This window comes from Coptis chinensis, chromosome 5 (assembly GCF_015680905.1).
Source record: "Coptis chinensis isolate HL-2020 chromosome 5, ASM1568090v1, whole genome shotgun sequence".
Classification (NCBI taxonomy): domain Eukaryota; kingdom Viridiplantae; phylum Streptophyta; class Magnoliopsida; order Ranunculales; family Ranunculaceae; genus Coptis; species Coptis chinensis.
This window is the reverse complement of record NC_141460.1, coordinates 38,204,750-38,229,898: the sequence shown is the minus strand read 5'-3', so window position 1 is coordinate 38,229,898 and position 25,149 is coordinate 38,204,750. Positions and strand designations below refer to the sequence as shown.

Sequence of the window (25,149 nt, the reverse complement as noted above, 5' to 3'; positions counted from 1 at the left end):
GGTAGTCTTTTCTTGGTCATCAATATGGATAATAATTTGAAAATAGCCAGAGTAGTCATCTAAAAAACAATAATAAGCGTGACCAGCTAGACGTTCGAGCATCTGATCGATAAAGGGTAAAGGAAAATGATCCTTTCGTGTCATGGCATTTAAATGTCTATAATCAATACAGATCCTCCATTTTATAAGGACTCGTGTGGAAACATATTCACCTTTAGTATTATATACCATGGTAACCCCCGATTTCTTAGGAACTACATGAATGAGACTTACCCATCCGCTATTGGAAATGGGATATATGGTACCCGCATTGAGTAACTGTAAGACTTCTTCCCTAACCACCTTTTTCATGGCAGGGTTCAAGCGACGCTGAGGTTCGCGAGAAGTCTTCGCATTATCCTCCAAATGGATACGATGAGTGCAAACCTTAGGGTCAATCCCCTTACTATTGTCTAAGGACCAACCAATCGCTTAACGATGTTCCCTAATTACCCTAATCAACCATGCCTCTTCATCCGCAGACAACAGAGAAGATATAATTACCGGATGACTACCATCCGGATCAAGTTGAATATACTTCAACTCAGAAGAAAGAGGTTTAAGGATAGGGGTGGGAGGTATGTCGATAAAGGTTTCTGGTGGTTCCTCATCGTGAGTAGTGAAGACTTGTTTAGGTAGCAGGTCTTCAAACTCAGTAGATGGAACAACAGAAGGGTCTACGATAGGAGTAGATTCAAAAATGGTGTTGACTTCCTCTAAGTAGTAGTCATCGGCAAAATTTGAACTTCCAAAGGAAAGGAATTTATGCATCTGGTTTTCTGGAAATGTGTTATTAAAATAGTCTTAAGCTAAGCTCTCGATCATTCTAACCTCCCCATCTATATACAAATCTGGTAACTATTTCATCATTTTAAAAATGTTTACCTCAACATAAAGGTGGCCAAAAGACATGGACATCAAACCATCACGACAATTTATAAGTGCATTGGCAGTTGCCAAGAAATGACGCCCTAAGATGATCGGAACAAAGTCGTTAGCAACTTTTGTATCGAGGATAACAAAATCAGCAGGATATTAGAAATTCTGAACGTTAACAAGCACATTTTCAACCACACCCTTAGGATACTTAATAGACTGATCAGCTAATTGCAATGTCATTTTAGTAGATTGCATCTCCTGTAGACCTATTTGTTTATATAAATAATAAGGGAGTAAGTTAACACTTGCCCCTAGGTCTAATAGCGCGATTGTCGTGTGGGAATCTCCTAAGGTGCATTATATAGTAGGACAACCAGGGTCCTTGTACTTAACGATTCCATTATGTACGGTTAAAGTTAGAAACTATTCAGTTAAAAAGGCGTCTTTAAGAATATTTGTCTTACGCCTAGTAGTGCATAATTCTTTGAGAAACTTAGCATGGTGAGGTAACTTTTTAATCGCTTCAAGAAAGTGTAGGTTTATAGTTAGTTTTTTGAAAACTTCCCTAATCTCATTGAAATTCGTATCCTTAGTTACATGGCTAATCTTTAGGAAAATGGTGGTTTCTCTCAATATTTAGCATATGGATGAACAGGATGTTTAACCTTGGCTTTTTGTTTCTTAGGTTGTGGTTTAACTGGTACCTCTACTGGGGTAGGATCTTCAGTTATTACTTTGGTATCTAGTAAAATATCAGGTGTAGGGACTACTGGTGGGGTAACTATAGGTATAGTCACGGCATTATCAACCACTCTGCCAGAATGGAGAGTGGTGATGGCATTTAGCTCACCTACATTTCCATTTTCATTACTAGTATTATTGTTTACCTCAAAGGTTGTGTTTGTTGTTTTAGGATTATGTATCACTTGACCTGGAAACACACCTTTTGGTTGTACTTTCTCTTGTGTTAACTATTGTAAGGAAAATTGGATGGACTGTAAAATCTATTGTTGGTTTTGCATAAAAGCGTTGAAACGATCCGATTATGGAGGAGTATTTGTTACAAGTTGTGTGACACGAACTATGCCACGTTGATTATTTATAGGTGTGTTGTGATAGTTATTATTTACTGAAACGATACCTCTATTAGCATTATAATTATTATTGTTATAATTATTGTAATTCCCTTGTCCTTGTCCTTGTCGTGGTAGAGCTTGGTTGTAATTGTTTGCTGGCCTAACATTTTGATTATTATATCCTGGAGGTGTAACTTGTTCATTATTTCTCCAACTGAAGTGGGGATTTTGTCTCCAAGGGGCGTTAGGAATAGGATAGCTATTAATGGAGCAAACATTATCTTGTTGTTCATAGGCGAGAGGACAATAGGAGTCGGGATGCTCTGGACTCAAACAGAAATTACATGGAATAGAGTTGACATTCATGACAGGGTAGGCTTTTGTTGAATAGAAATAACTTCTACCTTTTTAGTGAGGGATTCAATTAGAGTTTTAAGCTCAAGATCGGATTTAACCTCAAACATACTGGTAGCCTTAACTGTTGAAAAAGAACTAGTAGAGAGGGGGATATCGTCACTACCCCCCAGTTATTATGACGCTTTGTTTGATCATATAAACCTATAAACCTATCGTCACTACCCTCTAACGGGAGATGCGAGGAGTGGAAGAAAGAAGTACTTGAATGCCTCCTTGCTTCTCTTATGAATAGCGTCTTGTATACGCAAGTTCAGTGTATTTAACAAGTTAGAAACATTGAATAACTTGAAGAAATGGAAGTTTGTACTAACCTGTGGAAATTGGGCTGTTCAGAAGAGGGCGCGTGGCGCGCTCAGAAATTGCCTAGGTAGGGCGTGGGTTGTGCTCTTGCCTGACTCAAAGTCTAAGCACTTTAGCGCAAGGTGCACTCTGAATTTTCCTTGGAAGGGCGCAGGGTGCGCTCTTGCCTGACTCGATGTCCAGGCACTTCAGCGTGCGGTGTGCTCGGAAAGTAGGTCAATGAGGCGCGGTGCGTGCTCAGTGTATTTCTGCGAGAAAAATTCAGTTCTGAAGCAAACAACCATAGTTAGAACCAAACAAGGGTGGGTGGGTGTAATGGGATTTTGGTAGGATTAACACTACTAAAGGAAATGAAACTAAACACAACTAAGATGGCAGCGACACCATTTGATAACTGTAAAAATGATAGTTTTACATACGAATAAGTAATTAAACTCAAATGTAAGTAAAACTAAGACTATTTTGTGTTTAATATCAAAGTTATATACTCTCATTATCAAAGCAATATATTTGGAGTAGAAAATTCGTTCAACTCCTAGTTCGTTTAGATATAAAAGTTTCCTAGTTCGTGTAAGCTAACAAAATCGTGGGAGTAATGGATTTGAAATTTAACTACGATGGTGAATTAACTAATCAAGATATTATAAATCAACTACAGCAATTCAATACTAAATTGACAATATGAGAATGAATTAGGGGAATTTGATTCCACCTTGATTCGACTTGATAAACTAGCATAGAATACATTGTAATCCTAATCTTTACGTTTTCACGTAAAGGTTGGGTATTTCTAATCCCTAATTATTCATGGTAATCTCTACCAACTAATAACTAGCATGTGAAGTAATCAAACCCATTCTCATGGTGAACTAATTACTTTCTAGAGTAGAGTAGAACATTACGACTATATCCATGCTAATAAAAAATCAAGTCATCATTAAGACTTCCTCAAACCCCTCTAATGGAGGTTTTAGCCTTGAATCATTATACTATCATTTCTAAAACAAGAACAATAAGAACAAGTCATTACTGAATAAGTAATTAAACTTTATAAATCTAATGGAACAATAGTTTAATGATTCGAATTGAATTAATATTGAATTAAAACTAATTTAGAACTTGAGTTTATGACTAAACTAACTATGAAATTAAGACAAAACAAAAACTTGAAATATAAACTAAGTAATTGATTCTCAAAACTAAATTTACTATTCTAAAACCAATTTATTAATAATTAACTAGATAACTTAAGAGCTAAGCCTTAGTCTCTTTATATAGAAAAGGCTAGATCCACAATTTCGTGCATAGGTTGAGGAGCCATGTTTTGGGCAGGAAAATCGAGCCCAAAACCTCATTACTTCAGTTCATATAGGGGTTTTCAGCTGGAAATGAATCCAATAGCCTTTTCATCCACTCTTGCTCTTATGATTGGGTCAATGCTCAGACCATTAAAAAGCTCGTTCCGAGCCGGTCGTTTTGACATATGGTAGGCCCAATTCCAAGGTCTGAGTCCAAATATACGGCCTTCGGAAGTTCTACTAACTTTTATGCACTATTTCTGCCTGCGTTAAGTTTGACTTTTCAACTTTGACCGGGCTTTAAAAAAGTTTTTTCTCCTTGAATCTTAGCCTTTATTCATAGAACTTTTTAGCAACCAACCATTGCTCCATTAACTCTCAAAAGAGACGCATTTCTTCACATATTCGACTCAAATGCCTGAAATATATAAGAACACGATAACAGTACTAACTCTTACTTATTAATCACATAATTGGTCAAAAAACAATATTGTTAAGGGGTTAAAACTACAGTTTTGGGCTCCTATCAGCTATCAACATGACACCAGAGGATATATTGAGAAGGATGGGTAAGGAAGATCATATGAGATATCCACAGTTCACTCCCCAAGAATTGCCAGACAAACATTATTGTCAGTTTCAGAATATCAAGAACCATGAAACAAATAAATGTTTGCAATTATTGAGGGAGATCGATAGATTAATGAAAGATGGAAAGCTACGATAATTTAAGGCTGATGCTCGACCAGAAGTCACAACCACGATACATGAGAAACCATTGGGAGTTATTAACATGGTCATACCTCAGAAGAAGATCATCCGAGAAAGATCAGGAAATTTTCGACAATCAAGGAGGTTCTAGAGGTTAATATTGAACTCATCCCAGTAAATACAAATCTGTTATCGACCAGCATCGTCCCAGGAGCAATAATGTTTGTTCCATAGAATTTATCGAAGGTTATGTTGCCTCATGACAATACGTTGCTGATCACTTTGCGCATTTCAGGGTATGATGTACAAAAGATCTTGGTGGACTGTGGGAGTTTGGTGAATATTTTATTCTGGAAAGCATTCACTACCATCAGTCTCGATGATACTTATTTGAAAGCACCACAGTTCAGCTTGTATGGGTTTAACAGAAGCTCCATAAAGCCAGCTGGAGAGATCAAACTGCTAGTACGAACTGGACCGCAAACGGTAATGACAAAATTTGTTGTTATCAAACATCATTCGGATCACAATGCAATTCTTGGTAGAAAAGTGGATTCACAACATGCGTGCAGTTCCAAATACTTTCTATCAAGTAATTAGGTTCCCAACTGCTTATGGTTTACATGAGATCAAAGGAGACCAATCCGAATCAGAAAAGTGCAATTTTGTCATTGTGAAGGATATGATGAAAGAAAACAAACAAGACACTGAGGGCGTCTTGGAAAGCTATAGTTTGCAGTTAAAGGAAACTTTACCTGGTGATACTGATGTGCAGTAGATATAGGAGCAGCATCAAGTTGGTTGATGAGAGTACCATAATGTTTTCTCTTTTTAGCAAGGAAGTCTTCCAGGGTTTCGATTTCGTGCCTAAAAATGCTAGAGGTAGCAGCATCGGCCATGAATTGACACACCAAAGCAGCTCTCATCTGAGATCAGACAAATAATTGTATTTAGAAACTTATAGAATCTTTCATAATACTCTAAGGAGGGAGGAAAGAATACATAACTTTTCCATTGAATCACTAACAATGTTGAAGCGATCCAAATCGGACAGTTTACTTATCACTAAACGATCTTTGAGAAGAATAGCAGTAGTGGAAAGACTTCGACTAAGCCCTGGTATCGGCTTTTCAGCAAATATAGAGGCGTGTAGAGGAATTTTCTGATCATTTTCAAGAAAGAATCGAGCTCAAAAGAAGCATTCCCAGCCATAGGAGGGCGCGATATGGGAATGCACGAGGTATGAGGAGGTGGGATAGTCTTCTCCAACTCGAACTCGGAGGTTTTCTTTCTTTTTCTTCCAATCAAGTTAGAGTCAGAATGAGCTTCCTTATCTTGAGAAGGAGCTTTAGAGGATTCACCTCCAGTAGCTGGATGAAAAGCAGTCAGAAACCCTTGCAGATTGGTGATTTTCCCGATTCTAGAAGTTATATTTGTGTACAGTAGCGAATGGTGATCAAACACATCTTGCAAAAGAGCATAATTATAGAAATCTGGAACTTCTTGTTTGATTTTGGGGAAAAGATCTTCAATCATTATCTACATAATCAAAATAACATTGAGGCACATTCAGAGGTAGTTCCAAATTAAATGTATTTCGAAAAGCACGAGAAGAGCAAGGTTGTAAGGAACCTTGAGCCTTAGTCGTTGGTCTAGGGTCTTGACCTCGGGTTTGATCCAGTCTGAGTACACTACTCATGAGTAGGGGGCAAGATAGTTGTGTGCATCATGCAACGTATGGCCAGCTAGATTCCCATAGATATCGACACCAGATTTGACATCAACTTCTTCTTTTGAACCTTCCAAATATTCCATTATTCTAGCCGAATTTCCCTTAGTCCTTGAAGTGGCAAGCCTTAACACTAAGATTTCCAAAACATGTGGATTGATCAGAATGGGAGTCGGTATCGACTAAGCGAGATTTTATAAAAATGCAATAAAAGACAACATACCTCCAAGGTTGAAAACATGATGCACCAAGGGAGGAACAACTTTGGTCTCAGTTGATTCCCATTGGCCAGAGACGATGATCGGATAGAGATGCCACTGTCTATCACTATCTCGGTTTACCCTTATGATCCTTTTAATTTCAGTATTATTTCATTTTTTGGGATAGTGGTAGCCAGTATACTTTTTTGGACCACTTACTCCTTTTAAAGTGCCTTCAACAAATTAAGGTATAATGGTTAAGGATGGTGATTAATCTAATTCATTTCGACTCCTGGGTTTTGGGGGTCAGATGGGCATTGTAGAAATTACATATATACATCAATCTCAAAAAATTGCCCATGCCTTGGCCAGGAGAGAGGTTTAGATGATTCAGCATTTCGCGGTCAAGGTTAGTAAGGGGAAAACGTAATCATGCGGCTAGTTGTCCGACAGTTACAATAATGCATCGAGGGTTACCACTTTGGCATTTGGTCCTTCTTCGCGACCCAGCATAGTGTCGGAGATTGACATTATCGGGTATCAAATAGACAGCTCGAACCAAGGCTAAGTTGGGTCTTTTAGGGAAATAAGGACTTAACCCATGGTTCCATATACTGGTATCTTCGGGGATGTCACGTTCAGATTCCGAGGCCACCTTCTCGAACGGATGACAAGGTAACACAGTAGCAAGAAAAGTTATTTCCCATGGTTGTTCGTCAGGTATGCATCTATCAGATGTCGAGGCCGAGGCAGAGGTACTAAATCTTACCACAGACTCAGTATCTTCACTAAACATCTCGGGATCACTAGAAACAATAAATTTTTCATTAAAAGTATATCCCCTATCAGTACTAATATCACTATATTCAGTACAATCATAGATTATATTATATATAATACACGTACCAAAATGTCGAGGTGGTGGTAACGGAGTTCTAAGGGGTGGAATCCGATGCCTTGTCATAAGACTTTGGTTTTGAAGCCAGAAGTGCATATAGGTAATTTGTCTAAAATGACCAAAGGTTTTTCTCCTAGCCATACTGAAACAAGTAAAAACATGCAATTCAAAAACCTTTTTTCAAGCTATCACAGTATCGAAAAGTGTAAATAGTGCGTAGCATTAGATTATGAAATAAAAACCCTAAATCTAGCTTTTCTAACTAAGAAGATGAACACACATGGTAAAAGTAGTAAGGAAGATGAACAAATACGATAAAAATAAGAGTTTAAAAGGTAATATAAGTGGTTTTTTGTTGTTTCTAACCTGTTTTGTTGAGTTTGCAGAGAGTGAGGAGATCTGAGACTCGTGAAAAGACGGGAGCGAGAATCCAAATAGAAGCTTACGAGTATTTTAATGGCAGTGTTGTGTTTTCGTTTATGTGATTTTCTAAAAAAGAGAATAAGGTAAAAAGAGAGATGGGGACAACAAGGCTTTTATACTCGTGAGTCTAGGTGTCTTTTCGTATTCCAAAAGCAACCGTTTTGTTTTTCCTCAAAAATATGATTTTTAAAAAACATGTTTTGACACCAGTTTCTCTTCGAAACATTCAAATTTCAAAGTGGGAAAGTTGAAAGTTTCGAGAGGGGCGATGTCGTGGGCAAATATCGTAGCTAATATTTCAGCCCTTTTGTTTCTTTGAATATTGAGATATCGACATAAGGGTCGATATCTCTCTATAATGGGCAAATAGCGTAACTGATATTTTAGCCCTTTTGTTTCTTTGAATATCGAGATGTCGACATAAATGTTGGAGGTATGAGCTGGAAGAAAGTGAGGAAGAAGAAGAATGGAAAGGCTATATAATGACTTATCTAGGAGAAAGAGATCTTTATCTTCTCGCCCACACAAAATTGTAAAACCAGAGCAAAACAAAGATTGTAAAGAAAACCATTGTTATTCTGCTTTATCCGAGAGCTTAAACACTGACTTTTTTGTTTTTTTGATAAAGAAACACCTTAGACTTTGGTGTGCGTGGTGTGTTAGCCTATTTTACGACAACCGAGGTGGCATGCCAGCTGGTCCAAAGTAGGATAAGAGAGCAGAGGCGTGAAGCACCAGATCGTGTCCGCGGCACCCTAAGAGGGGACAGGCCGTATAGGGGCATGTGAGAAAAATGCATTCATAGTCAAAGAAGAGGCAACTTAATGGAAAAGAAACAGGGGACAACAGCAAGGCCGCAGAACCCTAAGAAGACAGGTGTGCCAAGGTGGACCAGAGGATGGGAGGGAGATCAACGGATAGGGAGGAAGGAGGGATGATATAAAAAGGAACAGTAGAGAAGAAAAGAAGAAGAGGAGGGAAAAAGAAAGAGAGAAAAAAGGAGAGAGAGAGAGAGTGGGGCTCGAGTAGATCCACGATTTGGGAAGAAGGGGAAGTTGCGAAACATGGCCCCAGCTAAGAGAGGAAGAGGAAGAGGTAGAGGAAGAGGGAGAGGACGAGGCAGAGGAAGGCTGATGAGGGAGGAGGCCGTTCAGAACGAAATGGCGAGTGTGGAAACATAGAGGTAGGGGAAGAGGAAGTCAAAGATGCGGTGGCTTAAGCGACTAGGTTGCTTCAGGAGGAGGTAGGTAGACTTAGGAAAGAAAATGAGGAGTTGAGGAGAGAAAGAGAAGACACTCAAGGAGGAGCGGAAACCGCAGTACCTGCGGGTAGTGAAGTGGAAGTGCAAAGCGAGGAACTTCCTCAGGAAGCCAGGGTGGACCACGCAGGAGGCATTACCATGGAAATGGTGCAGGCGATGATTGAAAGAGACAGAGATGCCAATCGAGCGGTGGAAAAGGAGAAACATGGTGCAGGCAAGAAGGTGGTGGACAACCTGAATTAGAATCCACTTGCTGACTCAGTCTGGAATTTGGAGGTACCCAAAAGGTTCACGCAGCCGCGGTTTGAGAGGTACGATGGGAAAGGAGATCCAGTGGACCATTTGCATCACTTCTAGCAGTAGATGCCGCTGTGGCAAGAGGCAAAGTATCATGTCCTCTGTTGTATGATGTTCCCTGCCTGTCTGAAAGGGGGAGCATCCTGACTGGTACTATTGGTTGGCGTCGCGGAGTATACAAAGGTTCGAAGAGTTGGAGCAAGCTTTTGTGAATCATTTCATCCATCAGAAGAAGATGGTGGTAGACATAGCGGATCTCTTTAATGTCAAGCAGAAGTCCGCAGAGACACTCAGAGACTTCTTGTGCAGATTCAAGGAAGAAACCGTGAGGGGGGAGAGTTTGGACGAGCGCACCGCGGTCATAGCATTCTAACATGGAATGAAGCAGGGAACCAGGGTGCATGAATCAGTATCAAAGATTGAAGTTACCACTTTGCATGCTTTGTACTTGAAGGTAGAAAGGTACATCCGATACGAGGACATTTTGCGGAGAAATAGTAAGGAACCCAAGAAACCCGACAAGTTAGTGCACGCCGTGGTCGCGGAGGATAGGAGAGACAGAGACAGGGTCGCAGCACGGGACGGAGGAACCTACAGGGGGGAGACACAGAGAGCAGAGAGGGGCAGGGACCAAGCCCGAAGGGAGTACAGGGAGAGAAAACCTTACTGCGAGATAGACTTGACTCCACTGAACAAGCCGTTGGAGGAAATCTTGCCCTTAATCAAGGGATAACAGCATTACGAAGAACCGCGGAGCTCGCCTAAAGAGATAGAGGGAAAGTCGTTTTGTGAGTACCATCAGGTTAGGAATCATGCTACCAATGAATGCTTTGCTTTACAATGGTTAGTAGAGAGAATGATTGGGAGAGGGCAGCTAAAGGATCATGTCAAAGAAGTTCAGCCGATCGAAAGGATTCCTGCCGCGGCTAGAATCCTGTGCACGATAAATGTTATATTCAGCGGAGAAACACTGGGGAGGAACGCCTACAGGGATAAGGTGAGGAGGACAGCCAGTCTGCAGCAGATAAACGAAGTTGTGAGCAATCCGTGGCCAGTTCCAGGAAGTAGCAGAGGAAAGGACAGGATAAAGTTTAGTCCAAAGAATCTGGAGTCGATGAGGTCACCGTACGAAGATGCGTTGGGGATTACCATAGCAATGGGGAATTACATGGTGAAGAGGGTGCTGATAGACTGCGGAAGTTTAGTGGATTTGCTGTTTCAGAGTGCGATGGAAGAAATGGGAATAGAAAAGGAGCAGATGAAGCCTCAATAGACTAACTTGTTCCGGTTCAACGGTAGCATGACTGAGCCATTGGGGGCTAGTACTGCCGGTGACCGCGGGGCCGGTGACTATTTTCACAATGTTTATGGTAGTGGACACTAACTCACAATACGACGCGATCCTGGGAAGAAAATGGATTCATGAGATGAAGGCAATTCCCTCAACTTATTACCAGGTGATCCGCTTCTCGACGAATGGGGGAATGTATGAGATAAGGGGTGATTAGGTCGCGGCTTAGAACCTCCACCAAGTGACAATGAAGGGTCGTGTGTGCGCACCCAATAAGGGGACGCTAGAGATAGGGGACAGTCTAGCATAGCAATTACAGATCGCGACCAAAGAAAAGAGGCCACTTGTCGGGGGCAAGACAATGGATGAGATTGAGGTTGTGAGCATCGAAGTGGCCGAGGAGGAGAGGTTTGTGAATGTGGGGGCAAGTTTGTCAGAGGGTTGGAAGGCGAAATTGATTGACTTGTTGGCTGAGAACAGCGATGTATTTGCATGGACAATTGAAGATTTGGTGGGGGTTGGACCCGGAGTTTGCGTGTCACAGATTACATATGCAGGAAGGGGCCCGCCCAGTCCAGCAGAAAATGAGGAGCATGAAACCATAGTATGCGCAAGGAATTTGGGAGGAGGTAAAGAAACTGAAGGATGCGGGTATCATCCGCGAATGCATTGAATGGCTATCGAATGTGGTTGCAGTGCCTAAAAAGAACGGGAAAGTAATAATGTGTGTGGATTTCACAGACATCAACAAGGAGTGTCCAAAAGATTGTTACCTGATGCCGCGGATAGATGAGTTGGTGGACCGAACCGTAGAGTATAAGTTCTTTTCATTCATAGACGTGTCGATGGGCTACAATCAGGTGGTGATGTACAACCCGGACCAAGAAAAGACAGCGTTCATAGTGGAAGGGGGAACGTACTGTTACACCAGGGTACCTTTTGGTCTGAGGAAGGGGGGGTTAACATTTCAGAGAGTAGGAGAGAAGATGTTCGAGGCTAAAATCAGAAAGAAGATGGAAATCTACATAGATGACATGGTAGAGAAGAGTATGACTGAAGAGGAGCATTTGAAGGGGCTGAGAGAGACATTCACCATATTGCGAAGACACAAGCTGATGTTGAACCCAGAGAAGTGCACATTTGGGGTAACATCCAAAAAATTCCTGGGGTATATAGTCACATATCGCGGCATAGAAGCAAACCCAGATCAGATTAGGGCTTTACTAGAAATGTCGTCCCCGCAGAATGTGAAGGAAGTTCAGAGGCTGGCTGGTAGGGTCGCAGCGCTTACTAGATTTATATCCAAGTCATCGGACAAGTGTCGGCCCTTGTACCTATTGTTAAGAAGGACGAGTGACTTCCAGTGGACCGATGCATGTGAAAGGGCATTCCAGGAGTTGAATGAATATTTGGGCAAGGCCCCGATCCTGTCACGGCCAGGACAGGGGGAGAAACTATACTTATATCTAGTGTGCGATTAGTTCAGTGTTGATAAGGATGGTGGGAAAGATAGAGAGGCCGGTGTACTTCTAAAGCAAAACAATGTTGGATGCCGAAACAAGGTACAGTAGGATTGAAAAGTATGCCCTGGCGCTGGTCTTCTCAGCACTGAAGTTGAAATCATACTTCAATGCTCATTCTGTGGTAGTAGTGACTAACTTGCCACTCAAGCAAGCATTGAGGGCCGAGAAGTCAGGAAGAATGTTGAAGTGGGTCATGCTGCTCAGCTCTTATGAGATCGAGTACCAATCTAGAACTGCAGAGAAGGCCCAAGCGATGGCGAAATTCCTGGCCGAGTTTCCGGCCGAGGACCCCACCTAGGGAGAAGAGATGGTTATGGAACAGGAGACGGACCAAAATCATGACCCCTTGGATCCGTGGGACATGCGGAATGGTTGGAGGGTATTCGTAGATGGATCAGCTACAGATACTGGGAACAGAATTGGGGTGGTGCTGATCACCCCCGAGAACACTCGCCTAGAGTTGTTAATGAAACTGGTTTGTGGCTTCGAACAACGAGTCTGAGTATGAGGCAGTGATAGCAGGGATAGATTTGGGTGTGCGCGAATTGACAGTGTATTCGGATTCTAATTTGGTAATATGTCAAGTCAATGGAGGATTTGCGGCGCGATGCCCTCGGATGGCCAAATATCTAGAGGTGGTACAAAAAAGGCAGGAAAGTTCGAGAAGATCAGCTTTGCTCATATAGGCAGGGGGGAGAATAGACACGCCCGACTTGGCGTGACGCTGACGGTACTCCCTTCGGGTCGAGTCTTTGAGCAAAACCAAGTACCGCGAAGGACAAGGATGTGTGCCTAACTACGGAACAAGAACATGGATGGATGGAACCCATCAAGAGTTACCTATCGGGGATAGATATAGGGGACAAAGGTGAGAGAAAGAGAATGGAACAGAGGTCAAGGAGATACATTCTGACAGACGGAGAATTATATCGGCGGAGCGTCAGCGGACCACTTTTGAGATGCCTGGGGCCGCAGAAAGCACAAGAGGTGTTAGGAGAGGTTCACGAAGGGGATTGTGGAAGCCACTCGGTAGGAAGGACGACGGCCCACCGGTTGGTATCTCAAGGGTACTTCTGGCCCCACATGAAGAGAGATGCGACTGAGCATTCCAAGAGGTGCCGAAAATGTCAAACCTTTTCGCCGCTGATGCATTCACCTGCAGAACCATTAAACAAGGTATTTAGTCCGCGGCCATTCGCTATGTGGGCATTAGATGTCGTCGGGCCCCTGCCTATGGCCAGTGGTAAGAGGTTTATGCTGGCCGCGACGGACTATTTTACGAAGTGGGTTGAGGGTGTGGCCCTACAGCAGGTGAAAGAGGAATAGGTGAGAAAGTTTTTGTGGGAGAATATAATATGCCGGTTTGGGCTACCACACACCATCATTGCGGACAACGGTACTCAGTTCACAGGGGGAAAAGTGAAAGCCTTCCTCCAAGCCTACAAAGTGAAGCAAGGGTTTTCAGCCCCGTACAATCCCGAGGGGAATGGTCAGGTAGAGTCTTCCAACAAGGTTATCATGGATAATTTAAAGAAAAAGCTGGAGGAGAGCAAGGGGTGATGGGCAGATGAGTTAAATCATATACTGTGGGCGTATCGCATAACGCCGCGGACATCTACAGGAGAATCCCATTTTGCAATGGCCTACGGAGTGGAGGCAGTGATCCCGGTGGAAATGATGGCTCTGACGACTAGAACCAAGGCGGTGGAGGCAGGGGTGAATTAGAAAATAATGGGCGAGGAACTGAACCTAACAGAGGAGAGGAGAGATACTGCGCGCATCCGATTGGAAGAGTATCACCGCAAATTGCAGAGACAGTATAACAAACGGGGTGAGGCCACGGACATTTCATGTTGGAGATCGGGTGCTTCGTAGGGTGACCCCAGCCACCAAGGAGGAGATAGACGGGAAGTTGGGACCCAACTGGGAGGGACCCTACACTATGGTGGAGGCAGAGATGTCCGGGACCTACAGGCTACAGACACCCCAAGGGGAGAACATCAAGGGGCCGTGGAACATCCGGATGCTAGAGGAATTCCATGAGTAACTTTTGCTACGGGTGCTTTTAATTAAAGAAAATTGTATTTGCTTCATTCAAGCCTTGTAATGTTATTTTGAGTTAGCTACTATGTTAATGAAAGCAATAGCCAACTTTTCCCATCTGATAAATGTGTGGTCGCTCATGTGTGTGTTAGGTCAAGAGCAGCGGGTAATGGTTTCCCCATCAATGGTGGCTCCTTAGTCGACTTGGGGGCAAGTTGAGTGGCCCGGGCACACTCACCTGCCCTCAACATCTCCATGGCCAACTTGGGGACACGCTGAGTGGCCCGGGCATACTTAGCGGCCCTCAACATCTCCACGGCCAACTTGGGGGCATGTTGAGTGGCCTGGGCTTACTCAGCGGCCCTCAACATCTCCTTAGTCAACTTGGGGGCAAGCTGAGTGGCCCGGGCATGCTCAACTACCCTCAACATCTCCACGGCCAACTTGGGGGCACGCTGAGTGGCCCGGGCTTACTCAGCGTCCCTTAATATCTCCTTAGTCAACTTGGGGGGATGATGAGTGGCCCGGGCTTACTCAGCGGCCCTCAACATCTCCTTAGTCAACTTGGGGGCAAGCTGAGTGGCCCAGTCATGCTCAGCTGCCCTCAACATCTCCACGGTCAACTTGGGGGCATGCTGAGGGGCCCATGCATACTCAACAGCCCTCAATCTCTCCTCGATCAACTTGGGGGCACGTTGAGTGTCCCGAGCATACTCAACGGCCCTCAATCTCCCCAAGAACAACTTAGGGGCACGCTGAGTGGCCCGGGCATGCTCAGTGGCCCTCAACGTCTCCACGGTTAACTTGGAAGCACGCTGAGTGGCCCGAGCATACTCAACCGCCCCAACGCCTTAGAGGTAGCGTTGAATGAAGGGGTAGGGCGGGCAAATGATGGTATGATGCAACAGAGTCGGCAAGTACGGAAGTAAAGTCGCATGATGAGCAAAAAGAAATATATCTATCACATAGTTAACTTGAAACGAAGGGTTTGGCTAGAAATGAGTTCACCCCCGGCCTGCTGGGACTACCCAGAAATCCAAGCCCACGAGTTACAACCGAAACAAAAGTTGAATTCGTAGAAATACATGACCAGAAAAGATAAAAAGCAAAAGCTAAACATAGACAAGCATCATTTAGGGTCCTCCGAGGCCTCCACCGGCAGGAGATCCTCCTCCACCGCCTCAATAGCTTCATCCACATCTATAGGGGAGGATGACACACTGGTCTGGATGGCGACCTCCGGGGCCAGAGCAGGAGAAGGTACCGCGGAATCGGAAGGGGCAGTGGCCGATGGTTGGTTGAGGAGAAGACGTCCAACTGCGGTGAGGGCTTCTAGCTGCTGCCTCAGCTCCCTGGCTATCTTTTTAGAAGCCAAGCCTTTGAAATGTTCCGCTGCATCCTTCAGTGATTGTTCAAGATCTCTTTTAGCCGCGACCCTATCCGACTCCCTCTGTCGCTCCAGTTGGGAAGTGACGCCAGCCACATAATCTTGATGTGCTTCTTCTGTGCATTGGAGCTCCTTGTGGTGCTTGATGGCTGTAAGACGGGCCTCATCTCTCTCTGCCTCCATTTTAGCATACTTGGCCTTCCATCCTTCTGGCCTGTGGATTTCCGCCTTCACCGTTTCGAGGGCATCCAGGGTGTTGGTGAGACCGCGGATAACATAGCCCACATCAAGGCTCAGCTGGAAAAGGAACAAAATTAGGAAGAGTTAAGTAGTAAAGGAGAAAAAGGGAAAAGGGGGGGAGACATACCCTCTCCCATCCAGTGTAGATTGCAGCCCTGTGGGAGGCAAAAGAGCCGGAGTCCCCATAAGCTTGGTCCCACGGGAGATGGGAGTTGAAGAATAGGGAGGTGGCTACCGTAGGATTGTCCAGCGCGGAGTCCCTGGTTGTGATGTCAGGGTCCCTAGCCTTGAATTGAGGGTGCCAGAGTTCAACTGGCCCCGTAGGTAGGGGACCGAGGGGGACGACCTCTTTCCCAGGATGGCGTAAGGTGGCTACCGGCCACGGTGAAGTTGACCGAGAGGTAGTGGACTTGGAGGTGGAGGCGGTGGTCTTGGCCTTCTTGGCGGGAGGACCCATGGCCGCGGTGTTGGAGGGGGCCTCACCCTCAGAATCACTCTCCCAAAGCTTAAGTTTGGAGACGTCCATGTCGGCAGTAGGAGCAAAGTCGTCCTCCCAGTCAGGTATGGAAGAATAGGATCTGGGAGCAGGGTCCGGAATGGGCTATGGAGAACCAACAGGGGCCTTCCGAGTCTGGGAAGCCGCGACCTTACGTGCAAGAGCTTGACTATGGGAGATTTTTGTGGTAAACCCAAAAAACCGATGGACCGAGCACTTTTGTCGCCGGCTTTTTGGGGGAGAGGGTTTGGGTTTCCTCTTTTTGGGCGGCAGAAGAAGGTACAAAGGACCGCGGTACTTTCCGATATCTTTGAGGGAAGGGTCTAGGAGGAGCGGGCTGCCCTTGTCAGGGTCAATGCTGAGGATGTCGCACTAACTTTCTCCTAGGTTGCGGAGTCTGTCGAAAATTTCAGAGGAAACGCCGGTGTATACTTGGGAGTGTGAGTCCGGGGCCCAACCTGAAACATAGAAGAATCAATTGGTTAAGAAGGGCATCACCTCAATGGCAAGCACAGCAGCTAACTAGACTCACCACGATCAATGAAATGGGAGTGTCTAAGAGACAACTTTGGAGGGAGATCCGCGGAGAGGAAATTCCCAGACACATATAGAGGGTAGTCGTGCCACACCTTGTCAGATGTGGTGACACGGATAACAAAGGACTTTTTCTGAGGGCGCACGTAGAACGATTGATATCCTACACTCCCCAGCTTGGTACTCTTCTTTATGAAATAATGATCCGTGATATCGTGCAAGCCCTTCCGCGGCGATTTGATCCACCATAGCCACTAAACAACCTGGCCGCGGCGGAACAAGGTGAGGAAAATGGGTGACTCCTGGTACGTGTTCTAACACCACGTCTCTCGAGATGCCATATGCGGCTTGGACGGCGGCAAAGTTAGGCCTCCGATCATGAGAAGGCTAGGGAGGAAGGGTTGAGGGTCTCCTTGAGGTAAAAAGGGTAGCAGAGGAGCGAGTAGGACCCGAAGAAGGGGACTCTGACCGGTCCGCGGTGGATCCAGACGGTTCAGATTGGGCGGTGGAGTCAGCAGATCTGGAGGTCGAAGCCCTAGATCCGGCAGATCTGGTAGCGGAGGAGCCACCAGAATAGGAGTCCGACATGGCGATGACAGGTGGGTAATGGAAAGTTAGGTTGGGGGTCGCAAAAAACACACGATAGCAAAGGAGTTGAACGGAGTAGGGGAGAATAAACGCGTTTAGCAAAATAAAAGGCACCTATAAACGAAAAAAGAAAAGAGGAAAGTACGAACCTATTGAAAGAGAAGCTAAACACAACGGTGATCGACAGTGGAGTGAGAGCAAGAAAGAGGGAAGGCTCGCCAGAAGGAAAGGAAGAAAGGAAATGGAGAGCGTGGGGGCTAGAGAAAATGAGGAACATGTGTGAGGAACTGGAGAGGTTTTGTTAAGTGGAGAGGAAAGGTTGGAAGTGAGGAAGACAAAAGGAGAGCAAAGAGAGTTTTATTTTGGGTGGGATTTGAAGAGGTAGGGGTAGAAGTGTAAAAAGCATGGAAAAGGGCCACACAGGAAGAGACGCGTGGTCGCACGGAGCTCAATGAAACAAGGGCGGTGGCGCGTGCGAGGAGAGGCACGTGCTACGAGACACGTGTTCGATGTCCCAAGGTTCAAAACGAGCATGGGAGCAGGGATGTCAGATGAAATGATGCTTCAGGAGTGAGCGACAGGCCCTAGGATGGGACAACACGTCAAGGGGATAGCTGGCGAGTCTCGGCCCGCGGATCCGAGGGTCGAGAGGGGGCATCTGTGTTAGCCTATTTACGACAACCGAGGTGGAATGCCCGCTGGCCCGAAGTAGGATAAGAGAGCAGAGGCGTGAAGCACCAGATCGTGTCCATGACACCCTAAGAGGGGATAGGCCGTACAGGGGCATGTGAGAAAAGTGTGGTCGTAGTCAAAGAAGAGGCAACTTAATGGAAAAGAAACGGGGGTACAGCAGCAAGGCCGCGGAACCCTAAGAAGACAGGTGTGCCAAGGTGGACCAGAGGATGGGAGGGAGATCAACGGATAGGGAGGAAGGAGGGATGATATATAAAGGAACAGTAGAGAAGAAAAGAAGAAGAGGAGGGAAAAAGAAAGAGAGAAAAAGGGAGAGAGAGAGAGGGGGGCTCGAAGACATTGGGTCTTAGAGGTTGTAACTTGTGTTCATACACGTGGGGTTTTATCCTTAAAAGCTATCGGTACAGTTTGAGAGAGATCCACTCTTATACTGTTCTACATCTTCTTCTTTATCAATGTAAAACTATCATTTCGCATGCACATCCAACATCCTTGGAAATATCTGGAACAATATTGTTCATCTTGTTTTTTTCTTTGGTCCTAATACGAAGTGTGGTACTATGGTATACATTTTTAAATTATAAAGTAGAGGACATCCCTCTCAAACCCTGCAACTTTATTTCTGAAATGAGTACACACCATCAATACCTATGTCCACGTTGACCTGTGGATGACCAGGACTCTTCCTAGGTAAGGGTGGAATTCGAGCTGAGTGGCTCGGGCTCGGCTTGGATCTCTGCTTGAGCTGGCTCGTTTAACTATATGAGCCGAGCTCGAGCTCAAATTAAAGCTCGTGTAACAAATGAGCTTGATGAAGCTTTGCTCGTTTCGCTCAAATAACATATTTATAGTGTAAAATAACCGAGCCACTCGTTTAACTATATGAGCCCAGCTCAATTTAAAGCTCGTGTAATTAAAGAGCCGAGCTTGAGCATGGTAGAGCTCGGCTCGTTTAGCTCGAATTTCACCCTTATTTATCCTAGGTATAGGTTTAATAGGGCAAATGCTAATGATAAGGGCCAAAAGAAATTCCGAGAAAATGGTAATAACTGGATTACAGCTTGATTTGTATGCATTATAGTCTGTGAAGTAAATAATGGTACTAAATCATAGTATCATACTGAACAATAAATCATAACCATCACACGTGTAAAACTTAAGACTCCTAGATGTTTGATTTTCAAATTCATTACTGCTCATTAACGCGGGGATCCTAAGAGTTACAATCTTGCACAAAAAATTCCAAGATTCATACATGATACTTCAGTACGTTTACAATAGTGCAGACTCTTCAATACAACAATGAAAGACATGATGAATTCTTTTGAATGGAAGAAACCGGATCATTATTTGCACCGACCACAACAATTTCACTATTTTTTTTATGTCCTCCAACAGTACGTTCAACTCTGCTCCAAGGTGCAGACGATCTGAATTCTTGAAAAACGAATCAAATGTCATCAACTTGATACTTGGAATGTTTTAGCTTGATATTTGGGATGTTAGTACTCATGAAGATATATAAGAGTACCTTAACTTGTGGGTCTTCATGCATATTGGCTCAGCTCATAGGTTGGTATCGCTGTATGGCCTCGCGCTTTGGTTCATTTCGCTATTCATAGAGGAGAAACTATGGGCCGGAAATGAATCTTGAGTCGAGCTGAGTCGTTCTAACATTTGCTGATGCTGTTGCATCAGTGCTACTTGATGCATATCTGGAGCTCCTTCAAACACCCTCCACACCTTCACCGATTTGTCCAGGCTGCCGCTATAAACTTTCCAACGCCGATTACTGACTGTAGACTCTCCATCACTTTCAACAGCTAAACACTTAACTGGCCCAGTGTGACCAGTCAACTCCGATAAACACGTGTGGGCCCCTCTGTCCCTCCTCCAAACACATATGGTCTTATCGGCAGAGCCACTAAATACTAGATTACCAGCCGCTGCTAAGCAAAGAACGGCCAGTTTATGACCTCTTAGGACTCCTCCATGAGAAAGATTTTTGTCGCGCTCCCAAAAGTTAACTAGTCCGTCTGAAGATCCTCCATATAGAACCGAGGCTATTGTGTTAACTGCCAATGAAGTAACTGCAGATTCTTGCTTCAGTAACGTCTGCACTAAAGCGTGTTTGGGTCCTTTCGTCTGGAGTTCTCTCTTCCAAACTTTAATCGATCCATCAGCTGAGCCTGTAAACACCATACCGAACCCGGAAACAACAGAGTTAACGGCATCATTATGAGCATTGACGGACTCCAGGCATTTCGAATCGGAAAGCCTCCATACCTTCATCGTTTTATCCCAAGACCCCGAGTATAAAAGCCCTTCATCTTCGTTCAAGCTCAAACAAGAGATGGCATCAAAATGCTTGATCCATAGTCCATTGCGGTTGCGCCTCACCTCTACGTAATTGCTTGGATTTATAGAACACCTGATTAAATCCTTCAGTTTAGGAAGTGTTCCTGCTCGCTTATGAATGTTGGCACTCTTGGTGGACACCCTCCAAACTCGGATTTTCCCATCTTGATGCCCAGTGAATATCTTCGGACCAGAAATAACAATGGCTTTAACCAAACCACTAGCGGATTTGAATGCAGAAAACTCTTTCAAATCTTTCCACACTCGGATATTCTTGCTATCTGATCCTGTGTACAGAAGATCACCAGATGCGGCTAAAGAGTAAACATGGCCTTCTTCACGTACTAATGAACCAATCAAAGCATTCGTAGGAACATTACTCTCTTCCATAGACGTCATAGACCAATTTGAAAAAGGAGTTGAAGGGTTCCATGGTGACATACGGCATGGAGAATTTTCAGCACTCTGTTGGTCATAATACCCAGCAGGACTTGCTGAAGAAACACTGCTCTTCCGAGGTGGGAAGTCATCTTCTTCCGGAGTGGACGAAATGCCTGGATCCGAATATAAGAGATTACCGAATTTCGTCCGAGGAATGCTGCTCGCCTGGATGTCGGCGAACAACATTTTCCCCCCTGTTGATCCTCCTCTGATCATACTGAACAAAATGCAAAATCAGGAAGAATTATAATGAACGAAACCGAAAAAACTTGTATTAAACAGCAAATTTTTTAGTGACTGAAATGGAGAATTTTTTAAGAGAGGGTTAGAGAATGTATGGAAGTAATTAAAAGGTGGAAGAAATTAGAGGTTGTTTATGAATACATATAAATAGTATAGAACGAGGTGGAAAGTGTGATATTAGTTAGCAATGGAGAGATGAGAGACGTTGGGGGAAAGTGTCAATTTTGTTAGTAAATTTCTGTTAAACTTTTAAAAGTATGATTTAGCTGTGAAGTTTCTATATATTCAAGAGGGAATGTAACACTTTTAGGTATCATTTGGCATTGCTGTAATTCTCTGCGCATTTTCTTTAATTTCATAGAACCTAGCTAGTTGTTCAAACAGATTGAATCAATCTCCATATGTAAGTTTAAACATGTAAATCTCTAGGCTTTCTCTTAAACGGACATCATGTTCGTGGGCAGCTTATATATATATAGTGTCTTGACGAGCTTATATAGTGTCTTGAACAAGTTTTTAATTTACGCATATTAATAACTTGTGTTATTTGATGCTAGGAGAGTGTAAGGGAGTGATATCGCCCCTTAGGAATATCAGGCGCGTACTCAGCACGGTGGAACTATCACATCGACCTGTGGAACCAGATCGCACCCATAAGCTAAGAGAACGTTCCAGCACAGTTCGCACCAGTACGCGAACCAGGCTATAACGTGACTCAGCTTGCCTTCTAGAAGTAATCATGAGCAAAGGAGCACATGTACGGATCACGCCACCGACTCATCGACCCCTTTGCCGCAAGCTACTTGCCCGGACTACTAATCTCCATCATCACAATGACCTATAAAGGCGGGTCTCGCGACGCCTCCTTGATCCACCCCACGTTGGTGATGCACTTTATACGTGGTGGCGAGGATTCATTCTGAACATCTATAAATACCCCTCCCATGAACTACGCCAGACCTGACTCTTCTCTCCCTCACAAATCGAGAGCAAGATACGTAGGCAGTTTGCTCCTAAGCCAAACTCGGTCCCCCTAATATCCCTTTTCAGTTCCTATCCAACTGTATATGTAAAGGAAAGCTGAATCACGCCTTTACATTGGCGCCGTCTGTGGTCTCGATTTCTTGAGAAACCACCTAACAAATCCAAATTCTAAAAACCAAATATCTCAAGCCCACGAAGAATGGCAAGCCTCGAAGCTCAAGTTCAAGGCCTCGCGAACCAGTTAGGCTTAACCAATGAGAGCATTTCCTTGCTCAGGCAAGAAAATGCTGCTCTTTGTGCACAAGTTGACGCTCAACAATAGCCAACTGGTAACGTCGCTGAGAACGGCATCAACGAAGTTAATCAACCGATTAATGAGTTGTCGCAACGGATCGACCAGAGCGCAGTACGCAAAGACGCATCCCAGATCGTTCAGAAAATGCTCAAGACAGACCGTGCTTCCCCGTTCACCACAGAGGTACTCAGTAAACCCTCTCCTCAAGATTTTGTCCAACCACGTTTCCCAATGTATGATGGCAGCACATGCCCCAGCCAACATGTAGCCCGCTACATTCAACGCCTGGCCCTTTATAGCTCCCCGGAGTTTGACCATCTTCATTGTCGACTCTTTCCCGCCAGCCTCAAAGATGGCCCACTCGATTGGTTCTTTTCACTTTCGAGTCGGATTCGATCAAAACCGACCGTTTGCCGATCCGTTTACCCATATCGCGCGCAATGACGTAAAAAGCAGATCTGGATTCACTCTTCCAGCTATCATTTGGAGAGAATGAAACCATTCGCCAGTTCCTAGGTCAGTTCAAAGCCGAACTGTTATGCATGGAAAATAGCCTCAAAGAGTCTTTTGCCACACTGGCATTCTCTAACGCCTGTCAGGTGCTTAACATAGACCTCTCCAGGTCGCTGATGAGGTCGCGCCCAGAAACCCTATCAGAGTTATACGCACGGGTCGACAAGTATATCAAACAGCAAGAAGGTTTGCGACATCATGGTCTATCAGACGACTAAGAAGTTGTGGAAATCTCTGATGACCATCCACCTGCCAAAAAACGGCCCAGGTCGCAAGCACCCAAATCAGGCAACCGCTTGGATAACAACAGAGAGTTCGCTGTCCTAACACGCTCTCCCAGCTACATACTGGAAAAGATCAAGCGAGCCTCATACTTCCAGCCTAGCGTACGACAACCCGCAGACCGACCTGACATGCCCTATTGTGCATTCCACAAAGCAAAATGTAACGAGACCGACGCTTGCTGGGGGCTCAAACATTATCTCCAAGATCTCATTGAAGTCGGACATATAAAGCAGTACACCAACATTGCTGACGGCGACTTGCACCACAAGCTTATGGCCCGACAAGTGCATAGCAGATCTCCACCCCGCAGGGAATGCCAAAGCGTCCAAACTCGCTCCCGCAGCAGAGGACGCCCCATCGACCGTTCCCAGCACGATCGTCGCCCACACTCATCAGATCGTACCAACGACAGAACTATACATATGATCACTTTCCCAGATGACTCTATTACTTCTTCTAGAGAAAAACGAAGGCGTGTCGGTGCTCTTCAAGAAGTCTACCATTTTTCTTCACAAGCAGCACACGCCCCGCGACATTCGGGTCGCCACTCAGGGGATATCACCTTCACAGAGGCCGACCTCACCAAGGTCTGCCTCCCTCACAACGATGCGCTTGTCGTCCACGTCAGGATCAGCGACTGGACAGTTAAACGCGTCCTAATAGACCCTGGCAGCTCATGCGACATTTTGTTCTACCATACAATCCAAGAGATGAACCTACCCAAGTCAGTATTCATAGATCCTATCGCTCCTCTTTATAGGTTCAATGGCTCCAGAGCCGACCCAATCGGTGACATTATACTCCCAGTTTCAGTGAGATCAAGAGAGGATAAAGTCAGCTTCAACACGCGTTTCAGCGTCTTGGACATTAAGTCATCATACAACGCCATCCTAGGACGGCGTTGGATTCATCAAATGCAGGCAGTACCGTCTATACTGCATAAAGTACTCTGTTTTCTAGGCCCCAGGGGAATGATGGAGCTTCGTAGCAACCAGCTCGAAGCCTATCATTGTAATCAAATCCACTCAGCAAACAAGACCGCTGAGGCCCCAATCAGCATAAGAAACGAGCCCACCAGCTACACTATGGCTAAAGACCTGGTCACCGAAGTCAGAGGTAAAGGCATATCCATCTGAACAGACTCCGAAAGTTGCCAAGGCAGACACTCACTCACTCGTCAAGACACCAGAGATCGCTCCCGTAACCAGTGTTCCACCTGTGCAGACCACAGAGGTCGCCCCACCAAATCCACCACGCCAAAAGCGGCCGCGGTGTAATCCGACTTCATTTGTCATAACCACAGAAGTCAGCCCAGACTCTGTGGTCATAACCACAGAAAACGCTCCAACTCCTGCAGCAACTCCAATTACTCATCAGAGCAACAACGCATCCACATAGCTCAACCCCCCAGAGGATGCTCTCCCAACACAAACTATGGCACCAGCTGAAGAGAGGCAGCAAGTGAATCTAGGAACGGAAGACGACCCTAAGTTCGTCTATATAGGGGTTAACCTTAACCCCACACTCAAAACCCAGCTTGTAAACTTTTTGTCCATGAATAAAGATGTTTTCGCTTGGTCGTATATTGACGTGCCAGGAATAGATCCTAACGTTGCTTGCCATAGGTTGAACGTCAACCCTAGTGCCAAACCAGTTCGACAGCGACCTAGGAGACTATCACTACGGTTCTAAAAAGCAATCAACGAT

General features: G+C 44.8%; 2 protein-coding genes across 3 annotated transcripts; one reads left to right on the top strand and one right to left on the bottom strand.

Moving 5' to 3' along the window:
• The first annotated feature begins 10,384 nt into the window (after positions 1–10,384).
• Positions 10,385–10,801, top strand: LOC147497462 (uncharacterized). Its single transcript, XM_086562899.1, has one exon. It carries the CDS (start codon positions 10,385–10,387, stop codon positions 10,799–10,801), a length of 417 nt encoding a protein of 138 aa, XP_086419025.1.
• An 8,672-nt stretch (positions 10,802–19,473) lies between these two features.
• LOC147497461 (protein JINGUBANG-like) lies at positions 19,474–21,570 on the bottom strand. 2 transcript variants are annotated; one of them, XM_086563703.1, is made up of 2 exons: positions 19,855–21,570; positions 19,474–19,760 (listed from the first exon to the last, which is right to left on the bottom strand). In XM_086563703.1, the coding sequence occupies exon 1, from the start codon at positions 21,336–21,338 to the stop codon at positions 19,890–19,892; it is 1,449 nt and encodes a 482-aa protein (XP_086419829.1). In that variant the 5' UTR covers positions 21,339–21,570; the 3' UTR covers positions 19,474–19,760; positions 19,855–19,889. The 2 variants fall into 2 exon arrangements, with proteins under 2 accessions (XP_086419829.1, XP_086419830.1); XM_086563704.1 differs by having other exon boundaries at positions 19,474–19,753.
• Between the last annotated feature and the right edge of the window lie 3,579 nt (positions 21,571–25,149).

Excerpts from the sequence above, each read along its gene's own strand:
- LOC147497461 (XM_086563703.1), bottom strand. The coding sequence starts at position 21,338 with ATGATCAGAGGAGGATCAACAGGGGGGAAAATGTTGTTCGCCGACATC.
- LOC147497462 (XM_086562899.1), top strand. The coding sequence starts at position 10,385 with ATGATTGGGAGAGGGCAGCTAAAGGATCATGTCAAAGAAGTTCAGCCG.